At 43.0% G+C, this 21,767-nt stretch overlaps 1 protein-coding gene and 1 pseudogene across 1 annotated transcript in view; both read left to right on the top strand.

Moving 5' to 3' along the window:
* WDR59 (WD repeat domain 59) overlaps positions 1-16,176 on the top strand; it is an 84,184-nt gene extending 68,008 nt beyond the window's left edge. Inside the window, exons 20-27 of the mRNA XM_044911453.1 lie at positions 159-292; positions 1,878-1,959; positions 4,854-4,966; positions 6,476-6,626; positions 6,708-6,780; positions 8,541-8,667; positions 8,822-8,964; positions 15,383-16,176. Of these exons, the coding sequence (XP_044767388.1) occupies positions 159-292; positions 1,878-1,959; positions 4,854-4,966; positions 6,476-6,626; positions 6,708-6,780; positions 8,541-8,667; positions 8,822-8,964; positions 15,383-15,618 (1,059 nt within the window). The 3' untranslated portion in view covers positions 15,619-16,176. The remainder of the gene's footprint in view (positions 1-158; positions 293-1,877; positions 1,960-4,853; positions 4,967-6,475; positions 6,627-6,707; positions 6,781-8,540; positions 8,668-8,821; positions 8,965-15,382) is intronic.
* A 4,085-nt stretch (positions 16,177-20,261) lies between these two features.
* LOC110591997 lies at positions 20,262-21,012 on the top strand (annotated as a pseudogene).
* The last annotated feature ends 755 nt before the right edge of the window (positions 21,013-21,767 follow it).

Below are 21,767 nucleotides of genomic sequence, written 5' to 3'. Positions count from 1 at the left end.
ATCCTTTTATTTTCTACAGATGCTGATTCATATAATTGTGGGCATGATGTAATGCAGAGTCTCTGCAAATAACCAATGACCCAACTCTGACGTGCTCTGCGACTGTAGGTTTCCATTCATCAAAGTCCCCATTAGTTATATCTCGTCATCTCCCCCAGAAATCCAGGAGATGGAAAAGCAAGCGTGAGGGATCGGACTCCGGCAATCGACCGATCAAGGCTGCTGGGAAAGTTATCATCCAGGACACTGCATGCCTTCTTCCTGTTCACAAATCACTGGGAGAACTGTACATGTAAGTCTGCCATGCTTATCACACAGTCATCATAATCCACGTGGTTTTGTTTCTTTTTTTTAAAAGTATTTTAAAAATATTAAAGTATTGGAACCCTTTCGGGGAGCCTGGGTGGCTCCGTCGTTAAGCGATTGGCTCTCGATTATGGCTCAGGTCATGATCTCGGCTCAGGTCATGATCTCAAGGTTGTGAGTTCAAGCCCTGTTTCGGGCTCCATGCTGGGTGTGGAGCCTCCTTGAGATTTTGTCTCCCTCTCCCTGCACCCCCGTCCCCTCCCCCCCATGCACACTCACTCTCTGTGTGTCTCTTTCTCTCTCTCCCTAAAAAAAATAAATAAGGGGCGCCTGGGTGGCCCAGTCGTTAAGCGTCTGCCTTCGGCTCAGGTCATGATCCCAGGGTCCTGGGATCGAGCCCCACGTCGGGCTCCCTGCTCGGCAGGAAGCCTGCTTCTCCCTCTCCCACTCCCCCTGCTTGTGTTCCTGCTCTCGCTATCTCTCTCTCTGTCAAATAAATAAATAAAAATCTTTAAAAAAAAAAAATAAATAAATAAGTATTGGAACCCTTTATTCAGAAGAAGTTTTAGGAGGAGACCAGTATGTGAGCTTTCTATTGCTGCATAACAAGGTACCACAAACTTAGCAGCTTAAAATAACATACATTTATTATCTCGGTTTCCATGGGTCAGGGGCCGGGCATGGCTTAGCTGGGTCCTTGCTCAGGGCTCACCAGGCTGAAATCATAGAGGTGGCCAGGTAGTGGTCTTATCCAATGTTCAGAGTCCTCTTCCAAGCTCATTCAGGTTGTTAGCAGAATTTAATTCCTTAAAGACATAGAACTCGGTGATTTTCATCTTCAAGACCAGCAGGAGTTTCTCTCTGATGCTTCACTTTCTTTCTAAGGTCTCACCTGATTAGGTCAGGCCCACCTAAGATAATCTCCCTTTTGACACATGCACAGTGGACTGATTAATAACCTAATCTTGGGTGTGATAGCCCATCAATATTCACTGGTATCACCCATAATTAAAGGGAGGAGATTATAATAGATGTGTGGTGGGAGGGGGCCTCAGAATTCTGCTTTCGATACCTATTTGTAAAACAGTTAAAAGCAGAGCCACTTTGGTTGTAGGGAGTTGGGAGACTAGTGACAGGCATACAGAGGCTGGCCTTCTTCTTGAACTGGAACACATAACAAAAAGTGTTTATTGTGTAATACATACACAGCACACCACTCTGTGTTAGAAACCACAGTGTTGCACATATTTAAATTCCTTTTTATTCAACCGTTAAGCCTGGGGAAATCCACAGAAAAGCTGGTTGCCAAATTGACATTTGGGGTTGGCCTCCTGTCCTGACTTCAGAGAGGTGAACAATTTCACCTTCCCCAGGCACGGACCCCAGCCTGAGCTGCGGGTAAGCTTTTTCTCCATATTACGTAGCAAGAGTAAAGCTTAAGGCCAACATGGATAAAACATTTTGGATGACAACTAAAGAGGCAGTTTTTAGTTTGTCTGTTAAACCAGGGGTCACTGATTTAGGAGGTTAGACTAGAAAGAAACTTCTTATTAATTTTTTTTACATTTCAGATTGAATGTGAATGATATTCAAGAAACATGCCAGAAGAATGCCACTTCTGCCTTGCTTGTTGGAAGGAAGGACCTTGTCCAGGTATCGTGCATCCCTCCTGATGGCCATCTGGAGTTTTCTTTTTGAGCCGATTGTTTTCACTTCATAATTTTGGTTTAGTGACCTTTCAAGGCGTGCTTCCTATTTTGCAATTCCTATCCCATTTTCTTTGCCAAACTGCAGGGCTAGAGCAGCTTTCTAAATCCTTTGGGTTCTCTCTCTCTTTTTTAAAAAATATTTATTTATTTAAGTAATCTCTACCCCCAATGTGGGGCTTGAACTCATGACCCCGATATCAAGAGTTGTATGCTCTTCCAACTGAGCCAGCCAGGCACACCCCCCCCCCCCGCCCCGCTTTGGGTCTTTTTCTTATTAGAGCTTAGTTGAGAAGATCCTAAGCATGTAGTGAGAATTTTTTATTACATTTCTACTCTGGTATCATGGTGATTGTTACACACATAAGTGTGGGAATCTGTGCCTTTGCCATTTGCACTCTCAATTCTGTTTTGCTGGGGTTTTTATACTTTTAAAAATGCTTTGTTTTGGGGCGCCTGGGTGGCTCAGTCATTAAGCGTCTGCCTTCGGCTCAGGTCATGATCCCAGGGTCCTGGGATCGAGCCCCACATCGGGCTCCCTGCTCCGCGGGAAGCCTGCTTCTCCCTCTCCCACTCCTTCTGCTTGTGTTCCTTCTCTCGCTGTGTCTCTCTCTGTCAAATAAAGAAATAAAATCTTTAAAAAAAAAAAATGCTTTGTTTCAGGGGCCTGGGTGGCGCAGTCAGTTGGGCGTCCGACTCTTGGTTTCAGCTCGGGTTGTGATCTCAGGGTCATGAGATCAAGCCCTGTGTTAGGCTCCAAGTTCAACACGGAGTCTGCTTTGGATTCTCTTCTCCCTCTCCCTCTCCCTCTGCCTCTCCTGCCGGTGCTCTCTCTCTACTTCTCAAATAAATAAATCTTAAAAAAAATTCTTTGTTTCAAGAGCCTAGCTCAGTGAGTAGAGCATGTGACTCTCGATCTCAGGGTTGTGAGTTCAGGTCCCATGTGTGGTGTAGAGTTTACTTAAAATTAAAAAAAAAAAAAATTGCGGGGGAGTTGCCTGGCTGGCTCAGTCAGTAGAACATGCAACTCTTGATCTTGGGGTTGTAAGTTCAAACCTCATGTTGGGTATAAAGATTATTTAAAAATAAAATCTTTAAGGGGTGCCTGGCTGGCTCAGTTGGTTAAGCATCCAACTTTTGATCGCAGCTCAGGTCTTGATCTCAGGGTCATGATTTTTAAGCCCCACGTTGGGCTCCATGCTACTTAAAAAAAAAAATATTGTGTGATCCTGGCCAGCACTTAATCTTTCTGAACCTCAATTTCCTCAACTATGAAATAGTCCTGATTCTAGTACCGATGAGAAAGAATAAGGTCATATATGTAAAACTCCCATACCCATATCTGCTAGATGACAAATATCCAATATATGGGACAGTCGCCACTCTGTTCCTGTAATTATTGTCATCATTTGTGGCATGGTACTTGTAAAGGGACGGAAATGGCATCGGTGCAAATGCTTGAAGAATGTTTTTTTTGTTCTTTTTTATGCACATGTTGATGATGATGTGTCTGTTGTTTTGCAAAGAGTTGCAGAAATAAACCCAAGTGTCAACTATTCCTGTCAAAGCCGTTTAGGAAGTGTATATTAAAAGTGAGGAAGTAACAGGGTGCTTGGTGGCTCAATCCTTTAAGCTTCGGACTCTTGGTTTTGGCTCAGGTCATGATCTGAGGGTCGTGAGATTGAGCCCCACACCAGGCTCCACACTCAACAGAGGGGTCTGCTTGAGATTCTCTCCCCTTCTCCTTTTGCCTCTCCCACGTTCTCTCCCTCTCTCTCTCTAAAATAAATAAATATTTTTTTAAAAAGTGAGGAAGGAGCATACCTAAATTGTGAGCCAGAATAATAAACATCCTGTCCTATCCCAGAGAGACATAACTTCTCTCATCAACTGTTCAAGTAGGTCCTTGGTTATAGAGATAAAAGTAAACCTCATGTATCTTGTCTTAATCAATACTTGGGTGCCTGAGTATATTGGTGCCACCTAATTTAATTGATTTTTTACATATCTGACGTGTTTCTCTACCCATTTTTCAGTATTTTTGTTTATTCTTTTTTTTCTTAGATTATAGACTCCTCGATTAAAGTCTGTATTTTCTTCTTTTCAAGTTTCTCACAGAGTCTAGGATAGTGTTTTCCAGTTAGTGGGCATACAATGATATATTGCTACTAAGAAAGATTTCCCAATAGTATTCCATTTTTAAAAAAAGTGTGGAGGGAAGGAGGCTCTGTTGACGGCATGATATATTTAATATTAGCATGTGCTGAATCTTGGAGTTAATAGACACCTAATGGATATTAGTTTCTGCTTGATGACCCCAAGCCCTGTATGATTTCAAGTTTGGAGATATTCCTCAGACTTGATGTCAACAAAAAGAAAGTCAAGTCTGTTTTGTCCTGGCCTATTTTTCTTTAGCTTTGAGAGTATACTGAAACTTTTGTAATGAAAGCAACAAAGTTTCCCTTTACTTGGGCAAAGGACAGATCTGAAATGTGATACGGGATGCTTTTTTTCCCCTCTCCCTGCCTGTTCACTAATGAAGCAACAGAAGTCACTTGAGACAACCCGTTGGGGTTAATGCGTGGTGTCATTTCTTTGAAATTTGCTTAATAAAAGTTTTTTAAGACTAGTGTTTCTTGAGCATTACAGTCCCCAGAGAATCTTGTTAAAATGCAAATTTTGATTCAGTATGTCTGGAAGGGGACCTAATGTTCCCAGTTTTTGTTGTCCTCAGAGCAGCAAGGCTTTAGGCTGTGTGTGGAGGAAGGTGGGGTTCTTTCGTGCTTCCTGGTCCTTTTCTCACCAGTCTGACTTCAAGTGTTTCTCTTCGATCTGTTCCAGGTTTGGTCGCTGGCTACAGTCGCTACAGATCTTTGCCTTGGTCCCAAGTCTGACCCGGATTTGGAAACACCCTGGGCTCGACATCCATTTGGGCGACAGCTGCTGGAGTCCCTGTAGGTTTTGAGAGCTAAAAGTGAGGAAAATGAGTGATGTGAATTTTAGGTCTGTAAACACTTGCAGTATTTTCATTGAAGGGATATGAGGAACGGGAAAAAGTGAGATCTTTCCCGTTAGTGCTACGATAATTTCTGTGCAGAACTAACTTCTTTTTTATTTTTTTTAAAGATTTTATTTATTTATTTGAGAGAGAGAGAATGAGAGAGAGCAAGCACATGAGAGGGGGGAGGGTCAGAGGGAGAAGCAGACTCCCTGCCGAGCAGGGATCCTGATGCGGGACTCGATCCAGGGACTCCAGGATCATGACCTGAGCCGAAGGCAGTCGCCCAACCAACTGAGCCACCCAGGCGCCCCAGAACTAACTTCTTATAGCAGAAGGAAGTAGACAATATTAGTCATTTACAACAAGGATTCGAGACTCTTGTGTCCTTTAGAGATTTATGCTTTAGCCCATGTTACACCAGTCTGAACACAGAAGTTTGAACTCTTGAAATGCTAAATTTCTTGGGTGCTGTAGAGTTTTGCTCCCAAGAGCAGATTCTCTAATTCCGTGTTGACTTACATGCTTTCCAAGGGCAATGATGTTTTTACCCTGTTTGGCAGTTTATGGAAACACTGAATTTGTGTTGGATTTATTGCACTTTAATGTGGCGAGCTGGAAATACAATGTGAAAATGGCTTACCACTTGAATCTTCATAATCATGAGGCTCAGAGCCTGACAGAGAGACAGAAAAGCTCTAATTCCTTCAGGTCGAGGATGTGGGACCTGTGCTGAAGCTTCAGTCGCCTCATGGTGACGCAGGGATGATAATGGTGGTTCTACCCACATCACATAAGGCTCAAGTATGATGGTATGAAAACACTTTAAGAAATACCATACATGGCTTGGTAGGAAATTATCAGTATCATTCCATCACAAAGTCCAAATCGTTCTGATCCCTACCTCACATCCGAGCATAGTGGTCCTAAAAGGAGCAAGAGGATGTGAGTACCTAAAAGCTAAAAATATTCCTTGTTATTCTTATTTAATAGCTCATATTCATAATTCCACCTTCGTGTCTTTTGCCAGTTCTCCATACCATGGTGGTGGTACAGTGTTCTGAGCACCCTCACGTAGCGTTAGGTTACGAGTGAAGAGTGATCCTTCTTGGAGTTGGGGAGACCAAGAGCACATGCATGGCCTCATTCAGATGTTAGTTTAGTCCACTTAGTTCTTGGAGAAGCCACACTCAAGTCTGAGCCATGCCTGGCTGCCAACTAGAAGCTTTCAGATGGGTTATCCAGCTCATTTGTAATACTTGGGTACATTCTTTTCCAAAACAAATTTAGCCATACTCAAAGTACAGTCTGCTAGATATGTAGAAAGCCCTGTTTCCTGACAATTTTGTGAAGCAGAATTAAGAAACCTCCCTTCTATCCCTTTGTCAGCAACCCACCACAACTGTGACAGTTATCCTTCTTCCTTCTCTTCTCTTGACTTTTTTTCTCCCATCTTTTCCTCCAGGTTGGCTCACTACTGCCGACTCCGGGACGTCCAGACGTTGGCCATGCTGTGCAGTGTGTTTGAAGCCCAGTCTCGGCCTCAGGGAATACCAAACCCCTTCGGACCCTTTCCTGGCCGGTCCTCTAACCTTGTGGTGTCCCACAGCCGATATGTAAGCCTGCGGCCTTGCGTGTTGTGTTTGACTTCTCCTAAAGGGAAGCATGTTCTGACTCTGCTCCTGTTCGTCCTGCAGCCCAGCTTTACTTCCTCGGGCTCCTGCTCAAGCATGTCAGACCCAGGGTTCAACACTGGCGGCTGGAACATAGGTTGGTATGGTGCTGACTTGGCCACACTGGATTTCTGGTACTCTAAAAACTGAATTGTTACTGTGTCAGCTCCAGTTAATAGATGCACTCTATACTTACCTTGCTTCTCATTTCTCTCCAAATTTAATATGATGGGGATGCTGTAGTTAGCAAGGCCTGGACTTGAACAGGCCAGTTTCTGGTATGTCTTTGTGCCTGGCTGGGTTGCTTTTCAACTCGTAACCTTGAGAGACTGACAGTGGGACTTCAGTGTTTACCCGGTAAACCCAACCCTCATTCTTTCTCCCTCACATTCAGTGTTTACCCGTTAAACCCAACCCTCATTCTTTCTCCCCCGCCCCACCCCAGTCATCTGCTACTTCTTGTTAGCTGTTGCTTCCCCCATGCTTCGTTTCAGTGTGGAGAAATAAAGATCAGCCTGATTCCAGCTGGCCATAAAGGTCTATTTAACGAATAAGTGTACTTGTGGTTTCCGGATTTTTGAAATTTCTTTTTAAAAATCATCTTAATTTTCTTTTTTTTTTCTTAGAATTTATTCTTATTTTATATAGAACTTGAGTGAGCTTGGTGATTTAGTTTTCCAGTCTATAGAATAGAAGCTACACATGTAGAGACTTTGAGGTAGGAGGTGATGCCTGTTAGAGGGGCAGGCAAAGAAGTCGTAGTTACAGTAGTTTGATAGGAAGAGTTACAAAGTATTAAGAAAAAAAAGAAGACCCAAACAAAAAAACAGAAGTTTGTGGCCAGTAAGTACAGTGTCAAATAATTTTCTGAGAGAATATCACTGTCTTGCCAACAATGATTCTGTGTCATGCAGAAAAACATTTTAACAGTACCATTTGCACAAGAAGTCAGGAAAATTCATTTTATTATATTCAAAATAATTTTAAAACTATGTAACTTTAAAATGTTTTGAAATTTTATAATGTTTCAACAAAATGAAGTTTCTCTTTCCTGGAAAACCCATTTAGGGGAATGGGGTGGGAAAGACAGAAATCTTGTTCCTTTAATTTAAAGGTTATAAGAGTAATTACATGGGGGCACCTGGGTGGCCCCCATTGGTTAAGTGTCCAACTCTTTGTTTTAGCTCAGGTCATGATCTCAGGGTTGTGAGATTGAGCCCTGCATCGGGTTCCACACTTAGCAGGGAGTCTGTTAGCGATTCTCTCCCTCTCTCTGCCTCTCTGCCCTGTACGTGTGTGTGTGTGTACATGTATATTCTCTCTCTCTCTCTCAAATAAATAAATCTTAAAAAAAAGTAATACATGCCCAGTATTACAAAAAGCATTATAGAAGAAAATAATCATCACTGAACCTCCACCTAGAAGTAATGTCTATTAACATTCCAAAACATTTTCCCCAATCTGTGTATGTGTGTGTGTGTGTGTGTGTGTGAAGGGTCATTCTATATATATGATTTTGTGTTCTGTTTTTAATTTTATCATGAACATTTTCTCACGTCATTTAAAAAGTCTTTATCAATAATGACTGCTTTATCTAATATTTTATATCACTGTACCATAATTTGCTGCTTAATCATTATGTGTGTACTTAGTTATCAGGTTACCTTAACAGTAAATATCTAAATAAAAAGGTAAGGCTAGGAAAGAGTTCTGCTTAGTTATATTTCTCAGCATCTTCAGCTTAGCTTATTTTTCTTCCAGTGACTAAATTGAGCACACTCTGCATTATGAGAGTTTTCAGACACTTTCCAAGCCTTCTCTAATTTCCCTCTTCCCTTCCCATTTGATTTGCTTCAGCGGGAAGAGAGGCAGAACATGTCTCCTCACCTTGGGGAGAGTCTTCTCCAGAAGAAATCCGCTTTGGGAGTCTTACCTACAGTGATCCCCGTGAGCGAGAACGTGATCAGCATGATAAAAATAAAAGGTAACAACCTTCCCCGGTGAGAGCTGCAATTTTCATAACGCTTAGATTCCCCAAAGTCAAGACTCTTGCTGTAAGAAAGCTATGTTAAGTTCATTTGGTATTGAGCTTGGTTTTTTTAAAGGAACTGACAGGAAATCTTTTGAGTTTTATCCAGGCTTCTGGACCCCGCCAATACCCAGCAATTTGATGACTTTAAGAAATGCTATGGAGAAATCCTCTATCGCTGGGGTCTGAGAGAGAAACGAGCTGAGGTGCTGAAGTTTGTCTCCTGTCCTCCTGATCCTCACAAAGGGATTGGTGAATATGAATTTCTTTCTTTTCCTGTCACTATCTGAAAGGTCCTATCATTTATTTTGTCTCTGAATGTAAGACTTGGAGTGAAGTCTTTTAGCTTCTCACTTAGAGGCAGAAATTTCTGAAGCATTTTGAGTCTGTTCTCACCTTCCGAAAATCCTTGTATTTCATGACAAGAGTACATTTCTCTTCTAAGTGGAAGTCGTTTGATATACGGTACTCAGATACTGATTTGAAGGAGGGGTGCTCATTCATATATTCAGCTAAGATGTACCGAGCTCCTCTGAGGCAGAGTAGTAGCACATTCCTTCCCCTCATGGAACTCACAGACTAGTGGGGGAGGAAAATTAAATAACCGTAGGTTGTGATCAACGATGTTGGCGCAGGGAGAGCAGGAAGGGAGCATTCCAGGTGATGTCTGGCTGTGTACGGGGAAGGCCTTTCTGAGGGGCTGAGGTGGAGGGATGAGAAGCCATCTACAGAGAGCAGCACCCATTAAACTAGTGAAGGAAGGCTAGTGGGTAGAACACAGTGAGCGAAAAGGGTACCAGATTAGACTGTAGGGTAATTAGGAACTTGCCAGTCATGGTTCAGAATTGGGATTGTATTCTGAGTCCAGTGGTAAGCTTCAAAGGGTATTAAGAGGTAAGTGACATGCTCTGGTTTCTATTTTAAGAGAATCACTGGCTGTTATAGGAAAGAAGGTTTGGGGGAGGGTGGGGTAGAAGTTTGAAGACTGTTAGGGTAGTCAGAGGGAGATCGATGGCCTAGTCTCAGGTGATGTCAGTGGAGGTAGAGAGAGGGGGTAGATTCAAAATACTTTTTAGAGGTAGACTCCACATATAATGATAACAAATTGGTTGTGGGATTGAGGGGAAGGGACAAAGCTTAGATGATTCCTGGGTTTCTAGCTTGGGCACCTGGGTAGGTGGTGGCACCATATTTTAAGATAGAAGAGGCTGAAAGAAAATTAAGAGGTCTGTTTGGGATAGCTGGAGATGTGTATGAGCTGCCAGACTGTAAAGTCATGTAGGCGGCCAAATGGAATCTGGAGCTCAAAGGGTGGCCTGGGGCGAGAACTAGCAATTTTGAGAATCTTTAGCATGTAGGTGGTACTGGAGCTGTGAGAATGGGTACATTGACCTGGGACCTGGGGTGGGAAGGAAGAGTACAGGGAGAGCAAGAGCTCACCCATTCTGGGTCTTGAGAGAAGCTTGTATCTGCAGACTCAGAAGGAGACACCAGTGAGTTCTGAGGAAAAGTGAGAGTGTGATCTGAAAGGAGCTAAGAGAAGAGTTTTAAAGGGTGACGTGGAAGACCACCAGAGAGGGTAGTCTGAACACACACTGATTTCCTCTCTCACCCAGAGCCCCCCCTCCCCAAAGCGTCTATCCAGAGCTTTCCTGAAAAGGCATAATCGTGCAAAGAGAATCATGTTGTTGATAGCATTTGGGACCAGGGAGGCAGATAGCTTAGTAGTAGCTGATTTTATGGGGCCTAAACTGACAGGCAGAAAAACAGTACCACACCAGTACCACATGTGACAGAACCCCCACCCTGCTCCAGCCCCCACCCCTCCCCTGGCCGCCCTTGATGGCTCAGGATTTAGTGATGCTTGGCACCTCTGGAAGTGGCACAAAGGTGAGACTAAACACAGGAGTATTGTTTGATGGCTTTTTTAGGGTCCCCAGGCCCCTGCTCCTAGTTTGCAGAGCAGGTTATGAGCCTGCCTATATCACAACAGAAAATCTGGAATTTTCGTTCTCCAGAGAAGGCAAACAGCTTTCTAGCTTGAAAGGGCCCATGAAGCACCTAGTGTAGTGAGTGAAGAAAGACCCGGGATAAAGAGAGTACCCTGGGGGTTTCCAGAGAGAGAGAACAGGCCTCATACAGAGGATAAGGAATATGGGCAGCACCACACTTCTCAGGAACGGTGAACCAGATACTGGAAAGGAGAGGACAATGCAGCAGTGCCTTTGGAAGTCTCCAGAAAATGATTTCTAACCTAGAATCCTCCCCCAAATGATCAGTCACGTGTAAAAGTAAACCTTCAGCCTATCCAGGAAGGCAGGGAGTCGGGATGATGGTAAAGGGAGATCCACATGGCAGACTGAGAGACAGACCCATCCAGGTTGGAGCTTCAAGAGTGCTGTCTCCAAGAAGAGAAAGTTAGAAAAATAGCTAGTTGATTTCAGTGTCCAGTATATTTATAGAGATTCAGGTATTTGAGAGAGGGTTTGCAAGTGAATTATGATAAACTAAGCAAACAAAAACAAGACGGTTACTAAGAAAATCTAAGCGTGCAAGAAGGAAAAGTGGTCATGGTACATGGCTTGGCTTGAATAATGTTCACCTGGATAGATGATGTGAAAACAGAACGCTGATCTAACCAAGTTAATAGTGGAACTGTGTGGGGAAGATGAGGGATGGGGTATGTGTGTGGCTAGGGGGATTGGGGAGTGAAAGAAGCTTCCACAGGAAAGTTGAGATAATGCTTAAATGTGGAAATTAAGAATTAGCTTTGTACAGGGGTGTTTGGAGATAGAAGGTAGAAACAAAAAGTTAAGTGAGTTGGAAGGATTTCCTCCTGGGAGTGGTGGGCGAAGGGAGTGGAAGGGAATGCTGATTTTGTTAATCAGACATATAACATTATTTGACTCTTTTAAGTTGTATGTATGTAGGTTCAATTAAAAAACCCAAACAAGGCGCCTGGCTGGCTCAGTCGGTGGGGCATGTGACTCTGGATCTTAGGGTTGTGAGTTCGAGCCTCATGTTAGGTGTAGAGATTACTTAAAATCTTAAACAAACAAACCAGAGTAATACAGAGATTTAGATATCAAATAACAAGGATTGTTTTAATATGGATTATTTTCATGTATGTACTTCAGGAAATGCAAAGGTGCAAAATGTTATTTGGGCAATGTATTTTTCAGAGCATCTAAGTGCATGAAAGTGTATGAAAGTGTAATGAAGGCCTGGAGCAACTTGTGATTTAGAATTAGTTTTCAGGAAAATACATGAATCACAGAGGTAGGTAACTGATACATTGCGCTCTTACTGACATCTGTTATTATAAGCATCCTGCCAAGTTCTGTTGGCCATACAAGGAAACACAAGGTGTGGTTTGGGGGGGGTGGTGTCAAAAAGTCTATAATCCAATCAGAGAAGTAAAACAGGAACTCATGGAGACTTAAATGGTCCTGAAGAATGAATAGTGAGTCCTAATATCGTCACAAACAGTATTGTAGGATTTCAAAGGGGAGGGATTATGAAAGATAGACTCAGACAAAAGCATTACGTATTTTCTTTTCTTTTTTTTTTTTTTTAAGATTTTATTTATTTATTTGAGACAGAGAGAATGAGAGACAGAGAGCACGAGAGGGAGGAGGGTCAGAGGGAGAAGCAGACTCCCTGCCGAGCAGAGAGCCCGATGCGGGACTCGATCCCGGGGACTCCAGGATCATGACCTGAGCCGAAGGCAGTCTCTTAACCAACTGAGCCACCCAGGCACCCACATTACGTATTTTCATCTTCATTATTTATTACTTTGGAAGAAGTGGACTTCTCAAATCTAGCAAACAGCAGATATTGAGAGAAAACTACTCCAGGGTTACCACAGCTACAGTTAGTCTCCAAAATGCTGGAAAACCAGCAGTTTCCTCTCGGACTCATCACATCTGCAAGGGTCATCCCATATCAGCAGCAAATTTTAGGGATAAAGTTGTGTTCATTTAAGGGGTTAGATTTATAGAAAGGGCTCGAGGCTTCATTTATTTTGAGGAGGTAGTCAAGCAATTTTCTGCTTCCGTTTATTTAATGTCTTATTTATTTGGCTGGTTTTATTTACATTTGTGTAACTGATGGTAATTAATACACACAGCTCTTTTGTATGTAGGACCATATGGCACTAAGCCTTTGGAGCTGGTTTCTGCCTGGGGGTTTCATAAAGCCTTAGGAGTCATAATTTGATCATTTATATGCCAGACGTATTTTTTATTGTCGTTATTGGTTTGTCCATTGGGAACCAGGAATGATTCATTTCGCCTCTGCCAGGTTTCACCTGCAAAGCCTATACCTGTGGGCATACGCTTCCTTCCCTGAGATTCCCCAAGTTTGTCAGTGTTCCTATAAAAGACACCTTGACAGCTTGCGATTTCACACAAACTCTACATCCTTTTGTATCTCCACATGTGGCGAAAGTTATTCTGTACACCAGCGTGGCCCAAATGTGTGCCTGTCCTTCTCAGCTAATGGCCATTCCATTATATAGAACAATAAGAGGCAAGAGAGAAATATTAAAATTACACTTAGTGACTTAGTGTTTTGTATTCCCTATCTTTGTGAATTTATATCCACCTAGAAATTGGCCACATCCCCTCAAATGATTCATTAATTAACTAAATGAAATATTAGTTCAACATCTTAAAGTTAATAACGATTTTAGGGATTACATTTAAGCTGACATAGTATGGAGAAACACAGTTCCTAATGGCATATTGAGTTTTTCAGGGAGAGGACGTTTTAATAATTTTACCCAGATAGATCTGGAGAATAATTAGGTTTACATTTACAGTTATCTCAAATGTCAAAGAACAATTATGAAGACATAATTCAATTTATTGAATGTACAGTTTTTACAGTGTCATCATTTTAAAGGTTGAAGCTTGTCCAACCAATAAAACCAGTAAAGGAAATTTAAGAAATTTAAACTAATTAGGCTTTTCACGAGAATATAAACCATAAACATTACCTAACATAAAAAGTTGTGCATAAAGGGACAAGACATGGCTATTTTCCACCAAACTTATCAAACCAATTTCATTTGTCTCAGGATTTACCTAAACTAGGACTGTCATAAAATTTTTCCTTACTTACCATGTATTTTAAAAGTTTTTATTGTTACATTTTTGTGACTGCCATTTGTCCTGAGGCAGAGGAACTGGCTCAGGTACAGGAAAGTAGCCTTCCTCTGTTGTAGGAGGTGGAAGGAGAAGAGGAGCAAGTAGGGAAATCTAAAGGTTTGGTGGCTGGAGATGGAGGCTTCTCTTGTCTCAGGGAAGAGGGGAGGCCAGCAGGTGAGAGAGGGGAGCGGGGTGTGCAGGAGTGCGTGGGCTGTGGTGGAGGCAAGAAGCACCATCGGGAAAATGGCGGAGCAGCCACTCTGCAGCCCTGGGAGCTGGTTGTCGTGTATTTAGTGAGAAGCGCCTCTTGCCGGGGCGCCTTCCCCCAGGAGTGCCGGGGGCAGATGTGGAGTAGGCACCTGATAGCGTTCATCCGGCCTGGAGGTTCTGCTCCTTAGTGCCATGGAGGGAGAGTTGGGGAGACTTGCAAAAAAGTAATGATAATGTTGGTCCATGTCACTCAGGCTGGCCTCGGGAGACTGTCACCAGAAAGGGTGAAGGCAGTACGTGACGGGCGAGGCCCTGGGAGGCCAGGTGTGCAGAGGGTTGGGGGTGGGGTCTGAAGGCACCAGGGATGGTGCCAAGAACTGGGGTCAAGAGAAGAGTGAGAACCAAGAACAGAAGTCCTGAGGGGACGGGGGTTGGGGGATGTTTCCAGAGTGCCCCAGCTGAGGGCAGAGAAGAGGCAGGGATGGTGAAGCCAGGTGGCATTTCCTCAGGGGGTGAGGTGGCGGTCTTCAGGCAGTAATGGGGCGCAGGTCAGCCCCTCCTGCCCCACTGCTCGTCGGGGCTCCAGACCCAAGCAGCCTTTGCCCCAGAGGCCAGCAGAGGCGGCAGGCTGCAGGCAGGGCCAGGTGCTGACGGCACTGTCGGAGGAGAGCGTGCGGCCATGGCAAGATGTGTTCCTGCGGCGGCATGCTGGAAGCTGGGCAGGGGACACGGGGGAGCGACGCAGGCCGCCCGGACTCAGGATCGTGCCTGAGGTGCGCCAGGATGTGCGTGCGGGTGTGGGGTTAGCCCTCGGCATCTCTTCCGGGGAGCTGGGGACCAGGCGGTCCTGACCACAGGGTCCTGACCTGGTGCATCTTGTGCCACTTGGTCACTGGTGTACAGGTAGGGAAGACACTGTGACACTGATCAGCTTTGCTGGGTGTCACTGAGTCCTTCGGTTCTGTCAACAAACAGCTGGTGGCCACCTCTATGAGCCAGGCCCCTGCAGCCATTGGCCTAGGCGAGGATGAGGCGGAGCCGTCACCTGGGCTTTTCACCCCAGGCCTCCCAACAGCCGGGCACCGCCTGCCCTGTCCCCCTGCACACAGCCTGCAGTGACAGCGGTGTGTCTTTGTAAGACTTAGGGAGATTGTGGAAGAAGGGCCTCTGCTGTTTAAAAAGAGAGAATCATGTTGTAATAGAATCCCTGCAGACTCCTAAGATGAAGACCTCATTCTCACCGTGCCCAGGTTCCTTTTGCAGAACTAACACTCCGTGTGTCTTGTTTGGCCCTCTCCAACCGCCTGCAGAGTTTGGCGTGTACTGTAGCCACTGCCGGAACGAGGTCCGTGGCGCGCAGTGTGCCGTCTGCAAAGGCTTCACGTTCCAGTGTGCCATCTGCCACGTGGCCGTACGTGGGTCGTCCAATTTCTGCCTGACCTGCGGGCATGGTGGGCACACCAGCCACATGATGGAGTGGTTTCGGACCCAGGAGGTGTGTCCCACCGGGTGTGGATGTCACTGCCTGCTTGAAAGCACATTCTGAACTCACAGACCATGGGAGTTGTCGCAAATCCCACAGGATTCCATACGTGTTGGATGACAAGGTCTCCCACCAGGAGGGAGGCTCCAGAAAGCCATTCTTGAATAGACTGGAGCATGTTCCCCTCAAAGACTGCCACCGCACCAGCTGTTGATGAGCTTTTGCTTCTCTTCTGTTTGGCTCTTGATGGCATGGATGTCACCAGGAAGGAGGAGGGCAGACGTGCAGAGCCACGTAGCCAGGTGGAAATCTTCTTGAAGAAAAGCACCTGCCTCCAGAGCCGTATTTACCTTCAAGGTGTTAACCTTAAACCACTGAACAGCATCCTTTCTGATGCCATTTCAGACCAAGGTCGGATACAAAGGACAGTCTCCTGAGCCGAAGGACAGTGGACGTTAACTTAGTTGATAAGTAGGTCTGTGATATAAGTTGGTACATTTAAATGAACTGATGGATAGTGGCCTTTTAAAAATGATATTTAAAGTATAAATACATGATGTACTTAAGGACTCTAAAGATGTATCTTATGTTTTTTATTTCTCTTCAAGCTGCTGTCCCTTGGCTAATAAAAGTCAGGTAGTTGTTTGGAAAAAAAAAAGAAAGAGAAGGTTGAACAGTGTTCTAGTGAAATTGTTTTTATTCTCTTTCTAATTGAAGTTAACTCTTTGGGATAGGACCAGAGTCACTGCTCAGATTTTCATAGGAAATGCTGATTTACTCTTGTCATCTGATGGGAGAAAATAGAATTTGGTATTTTAAGTTTCTTTCCAACTCCAGGAGTCTTTTTTTTTTTTTAAGATTTATTTATCTTAGAGCGTGGGGCAGGGTGGGGGGGGAGGAGGAAGAGGGAGAGAGAATCTTTTTTTTTTTTTTTAAAGATTTTATTTATTCATAAGAGACAGAGAGAGAGAGAGAGGCAGAGGGAGAAGCAGGCTCCCCGCTGAGCAGGGAGCCCGACGCGGGACTCGATCCCAGGACCCTGGGATCACGACCTGAGCTGAAGGCAGACGCTTAACCATCTGAGCCACCCAGGCACCCAGGGGGAGAGAGAATCTTAAGCAGACTCTGAGCTGAGTGCAGAGCCTGATGTGGGGCTCAATCCCATGACCCTGAGATCATGACCTGAGCCAAAACCAAGAGTTGGATGTTCAACTGGCTGCACCCCCCAGGCGCCCCAACACTAAGAGTCTTTTAATCATTTCATTTAGCAAAAGGAAAATGAGATGGCTTCACAGCATGATATTTGAGTCTCCCATGCTACTGCGCAGGTTGGTTGAGTTCTGGTAAGTTCCTTCATTTGGGCTCCCTAACAGACTTTCCATTTTTTGTTTATCTGCATTCCAAGTGGCTGTGATTCAGATGCCCACCTGTTTTATTCTTCAGAATGATTTTCAACTCTTCAATATTATATGTGCCAGGAACGAGAAATCTTTTTGATATTTCTACTGGAATATGTTTTTGTTCCTTAGAATTTCATAATTCCAAATTGATTAACTTAAGAAATATAAGTACATGTCTCAAAATGTGTTATATATCACTGTTTTAAACTACAGGTCAGGACCCAGTAATGGATTGTGAAATCGATTTAGTATATAAAAACCAGCATTACAGAAATGAAATAGAGTGGTGAATATCATTTTGTGTAACCTGTTTATGAGTGTATATGCACACACTTGCATACATGTATAATGGATCACAATGTAAATTCATTTCTTACTGAGGATTGTGGGGTCAAGACCCATCCATTACTTACGAGTGACTCATTTTAGACCTAAAGACACCTGCAGACTGAAAGGGAATGGAGAAACATTTGTCATGCAAATGAATGTCAAAAGAAAGAGGTAGCAATACTTATATTGGACAAACTAGACTTTAAAACAAAGATTGTAACAAGAGACAAAGAAGGGCACTATATGGGACGCCTGGGTGGCTCAGTTGGTTGAGCGACTGACTCTTGATTTCGGCTCACATCATGATCTCAGGGTTGAGCCCTGCATCGGGCTCCATGCTGAGCATGGAGTCCACTTGGGATTCTCTCTTTCCATCTCCCTCTCCCCCTCCCCCTCCCCCCTTCTCTCAAAAAAAAAAACCTAAAAAAAAAAAAAAAAAAAAAGAAGGGCATGGGGCGCCTGGGTGGCTCAATTGGTTAAGCGTCTGCTTTCAGCTCAGGTCATGATCCCAGGGCCCTGAGATCGAGCCCCGCATCGGGCTCCCTGCTCAGCGGGGAGCCTGCTTCTCCCTCTGCCTGCCACTCTATCTGTGCTCTCTATCTCTCTGTCAAATAAATAAATAAAATCTTAAAAAAGAGGCACTACATAATAACAAAGGGGACAATCCAACAGGAAGGTATAACAATTGTAAATATGTATACACCTAACATGGGAGCACTCAGCTACATAAAACAGTAATAACAAACATAAAGGAACTAATCTATGATGATAATACAATAATAGTAGGGGACTTTAACACCCCTGCTATATCAATGAGGACAGGTGACCTAAACAGAAAATCAACAAGGAAACAATGGCTTAGTAACACACTGGACCAGATGGACTTAACAGATATATTCAGAACATTTCATCCTGAAACAACAGAATGCACATTCTTTTCAAGTGCGCATGGAACATTCTCCAGAATAGATCACATATGAGGCCACAAAACAGGCCTCAACAAATACAAGAAGATTGAAATCATATCATGCATCTTTTCTGACCACAGAACTATGAAACGAGAAGTCAACCACAAGAAAAATACCTGCAAAGACCAAAAATACATGGAGGTTAAATAAGATGCTACTAAACAATGGATGGGTCCACCAGGAAATTAAAGAAGAAATTAAAAAAATACATGAAAACACATGAAAATGAAAACACACTTGCCCAAAACTTTTGGGATGCAGCAAAAGTGGTCCTAAGAGGGAAATATATAGCAATACAGGCCTATCTCAAGGACCAAGAAAAATCTTAAATAAACAACCTAACCTTACAACTAAACAAGGTAGAAAACAACGTAAAACAAGGCCTAAAGCCAGCAGAAGGAAGGAAACAGATTAGAGCAGGAATGATATAGAAACTAAAAAAAAAAAAAACAACAACAAAAAAACGGATTGATGAAACCAGGAGCCTAGTTCTTTGAAAAAATTAATAAAAAAGGGGCGCCTGGGTGGTTCAGTCGTTAAGTGTCTGCCTTTGGCTCAGGTCATGATTTCAGGGTCCTGGGATCGAGCCCTGCATCCGGCTCCCTGCTCTGCAGGAAGCCTGCTTCTCCCTTTCCCACTCCCCCTGCTTGTGTTCCCTCTCTCGCTGTGTCTCTCTCTGTCAAATAAATAAATAAAATCTTAAAAAAAAGAAAAAGTTAATAAAATTGATAAACCTCTAGCCAGACTTACCAAAAAGAAAAAAGAAAGGACCCAAATAAATAAAATCAAAATTAGAAAGGAGAAAGAACAACGAATACCACAGAAGTACAATTAGAAGAGAATATTATGAAAAGCTGTATGCCAACAAATTGGACAACCAAGAAGAAATGGGTAAATTCCTAGAAACATATAAATTACCAAAACTGTAACAGGAAGAAAAAGAAAACAGACTGATAACTAGCAAAGAAATTGAATCGGTAATCAAAAAACTCCAGCAAACAAAAGTCCTGGACCAAGTGGCTTCACAGGCAAATTCTACCAAACATTTAAAGAAGAGTTAATACCTACTCCTCAAAGTATTCCAAAAAACAGAAAAGGAAGAAAAATTTCCAAATTCATTCAATGAGGACAGCATTATCCTGATCCCAAAACTAGATAAAGACACCACTAAAAAAGAGAACTACAGGCCAATATTCCTGATGAATATAGATGCAAAAATTCTCAATAAAATACTAACAAACCAAATCCAACAATACATTTAAAAAATCATTCACCACGATCAAGTGAGATTTATTCATGGCTTGCGAGAGTGGTTCAGTATTTGCATATCAATGTGATATACCACACTAATAAAGTATAAGAACCATGTGATCATTTCAGTAGATGCAGAAAAAGCATTTGACAAAGTACAACATCCATTCATGATAAAAACCCTCAATAAAGTTAATTTTGAGGGATCATACCTCAAAATTATAAACAGGTAAAGGCCATATATGAAAAACCCACAATTAATATCCTAAATGGGGGGGAACCGAGAGCTTCTCCTCTATGGTCAGGAAAAGACAGGGATGTCCACTCTCACCACTTTTATTCAACATAGTACTAGAAGTCCTAGTGACAGCAATCAGACAACAAAAATAAAAGGCATCCAAATCAACAAGAAAGAAGTAAAATTTTCACTATTCGCAGATGCCATGATACTATATATAGATAACCCTAAAGACCCCACCAAAAAAACTGCTAGAACTGATAAATGAATTCAGTAGTCTCAGGATACAAAATCAACATATAGAAATCTGTTGCATTTCTATACACCAGCAATGAAGCAGCAGAAAGCAAAATTAAGGAATCAATCCCATTTACAATTACACCAAAAACAAAAAGATACCTGGGAATATACCTAATCAATGAGGTGAAATACCTGTACTCTGAAGACAATAAAATACTGATGAAAGAAATTCAAGACACTCTTTCTCGTGGCACCTCAGAGGTGGTAGGCTGCTTCAGGATGAAGCTGAACATCTCTTTCCCAGCTTCTGGCTGCGAGAAACTCATTGAAGTGGATGATGAACGTAAACTTCATACATTTTATGAGAAGTGTATGGCCACAGAAGTTGCTGCTGATGCTCTGGGTGAAGAATGGAAGGGTTACGTGGTCCAAATCAATGGTGGCAGTGACAAACAAGTCTTCCCCATGAAACAGGGTGTCCTGACCCATGGCCACGTCTGCCTGCTGCTGATTAAGGAGCATTCCTGCTACAGACCAAGGAGGACTGGAGAAAGAAGGGGCAAATCTGTTTGGGGTTGCATTGTGGATGCCAATCTCAGTGTTCTCAACTTGGTCATTGTAGAAAAAAGGGGAGAAGGGTACTCCTGGACTCGCTGATAACTACTGTGCCTTGTTGCCTGGGACCCAGGAGAGCCCGCAGAATCCGCAAACTTTCAGTCTCTCTAAAGAAGATGATGTCCACAAGTATGTTATGAGAAAGCCCCTGAACAAAGAAGGTAAGAAACCTAGAACCAAAGAGCACAAGATTCAGCATCTTGTTACTCCACATGTCCTCCCACACAAACATCAGCATATTGCTTTGAAGAAACAGCATACTAAGAAAAATAAGGAAGAGGCTGCAGAATATGCTAACCGTTTGGCCAAGCGAATGAAGGAGGCCAAAGAAAAATCCTAGGAATAGACTGCCAAGAGACAGAGGCTGTCCTCTCTGAGAGCTTCTACCTCTAAGTCTGAGTCCAGTCAAAAATGAGATTTTTTAAGAGTAACAAATAAATGGGACATCAAAAAAAAAAAAAAAGAAAAGAAAAAAATTCAAGATGATGCAAAGAAATGGACAGGTATGGATTAGAATATTGTTAAAATGTCTATACTACTCAAAGCCATCTACACATTTAATGCAATCCCTATCAAAATACCAATAGCATTCTTCCCAGAGCTAGAACAAACAATCCTAAAACTTGTATGGGACCCTAAATAGCCAAAGCAGTCTTGAAAAAGAAAAGCGAAGCTGGAGGCATCACAGTTCCTTCAAGTTATATCACAAATCTGTAGTAATCAAGACAGTATGGTACAGGCACAAAAATAGACACATAGATCAATGGAACAGAATAGAAAATCCGGAAATGAGCCCACAGTTATAGAGGCAATTAATCTTCTACAAAGCAGGAAAGAATATGCAATGGGAGAAAGATAGTCTCTTCAACAAAGGGTGGGGGAAAACTGGACCACTTTCTTTTTTCCTTTTTTAAAGATTTTATTTATTTGGGAGAGAGAGAGACCGAGAGAGAACACAAGCAGGGGGAGTGGGAGGCAGGGGAAGAAGCAGACTCTCCACTGAGCAGGGAGCCCCCTGTGGGGCTCAATCCCAGTACCCTGAGATCATGACCTGAGCCGAAAGCACACATTTAACTGACTGAGCCACGCAGACGCCCTCTTTTTTTTTTTTTTTTTTTTGAGATTGTATTTATTTATTTGAGACAGACAGAGAGAAAGAAGCACAAGTGG

This window comes from Neomonachus schauinslandi, chromosome 16 (assembly GCF_002201575.2).
Source record: "Neomonachus schauinslandi chromosome 16, ASM220157v2, whole genome shotgun sequence".
Lineage (NCBI taxonomy): Eukaryota > Metazoa > Chordata > Mammalia > Carnivora > Phocidae > Neomonachus > Neomonachus schauinslandi.
The sequence above is the reverse complement of the archived record's forward strand: the minus strand, read 5'-3'. Positions and strand labels throughout refer to the sequence as shown.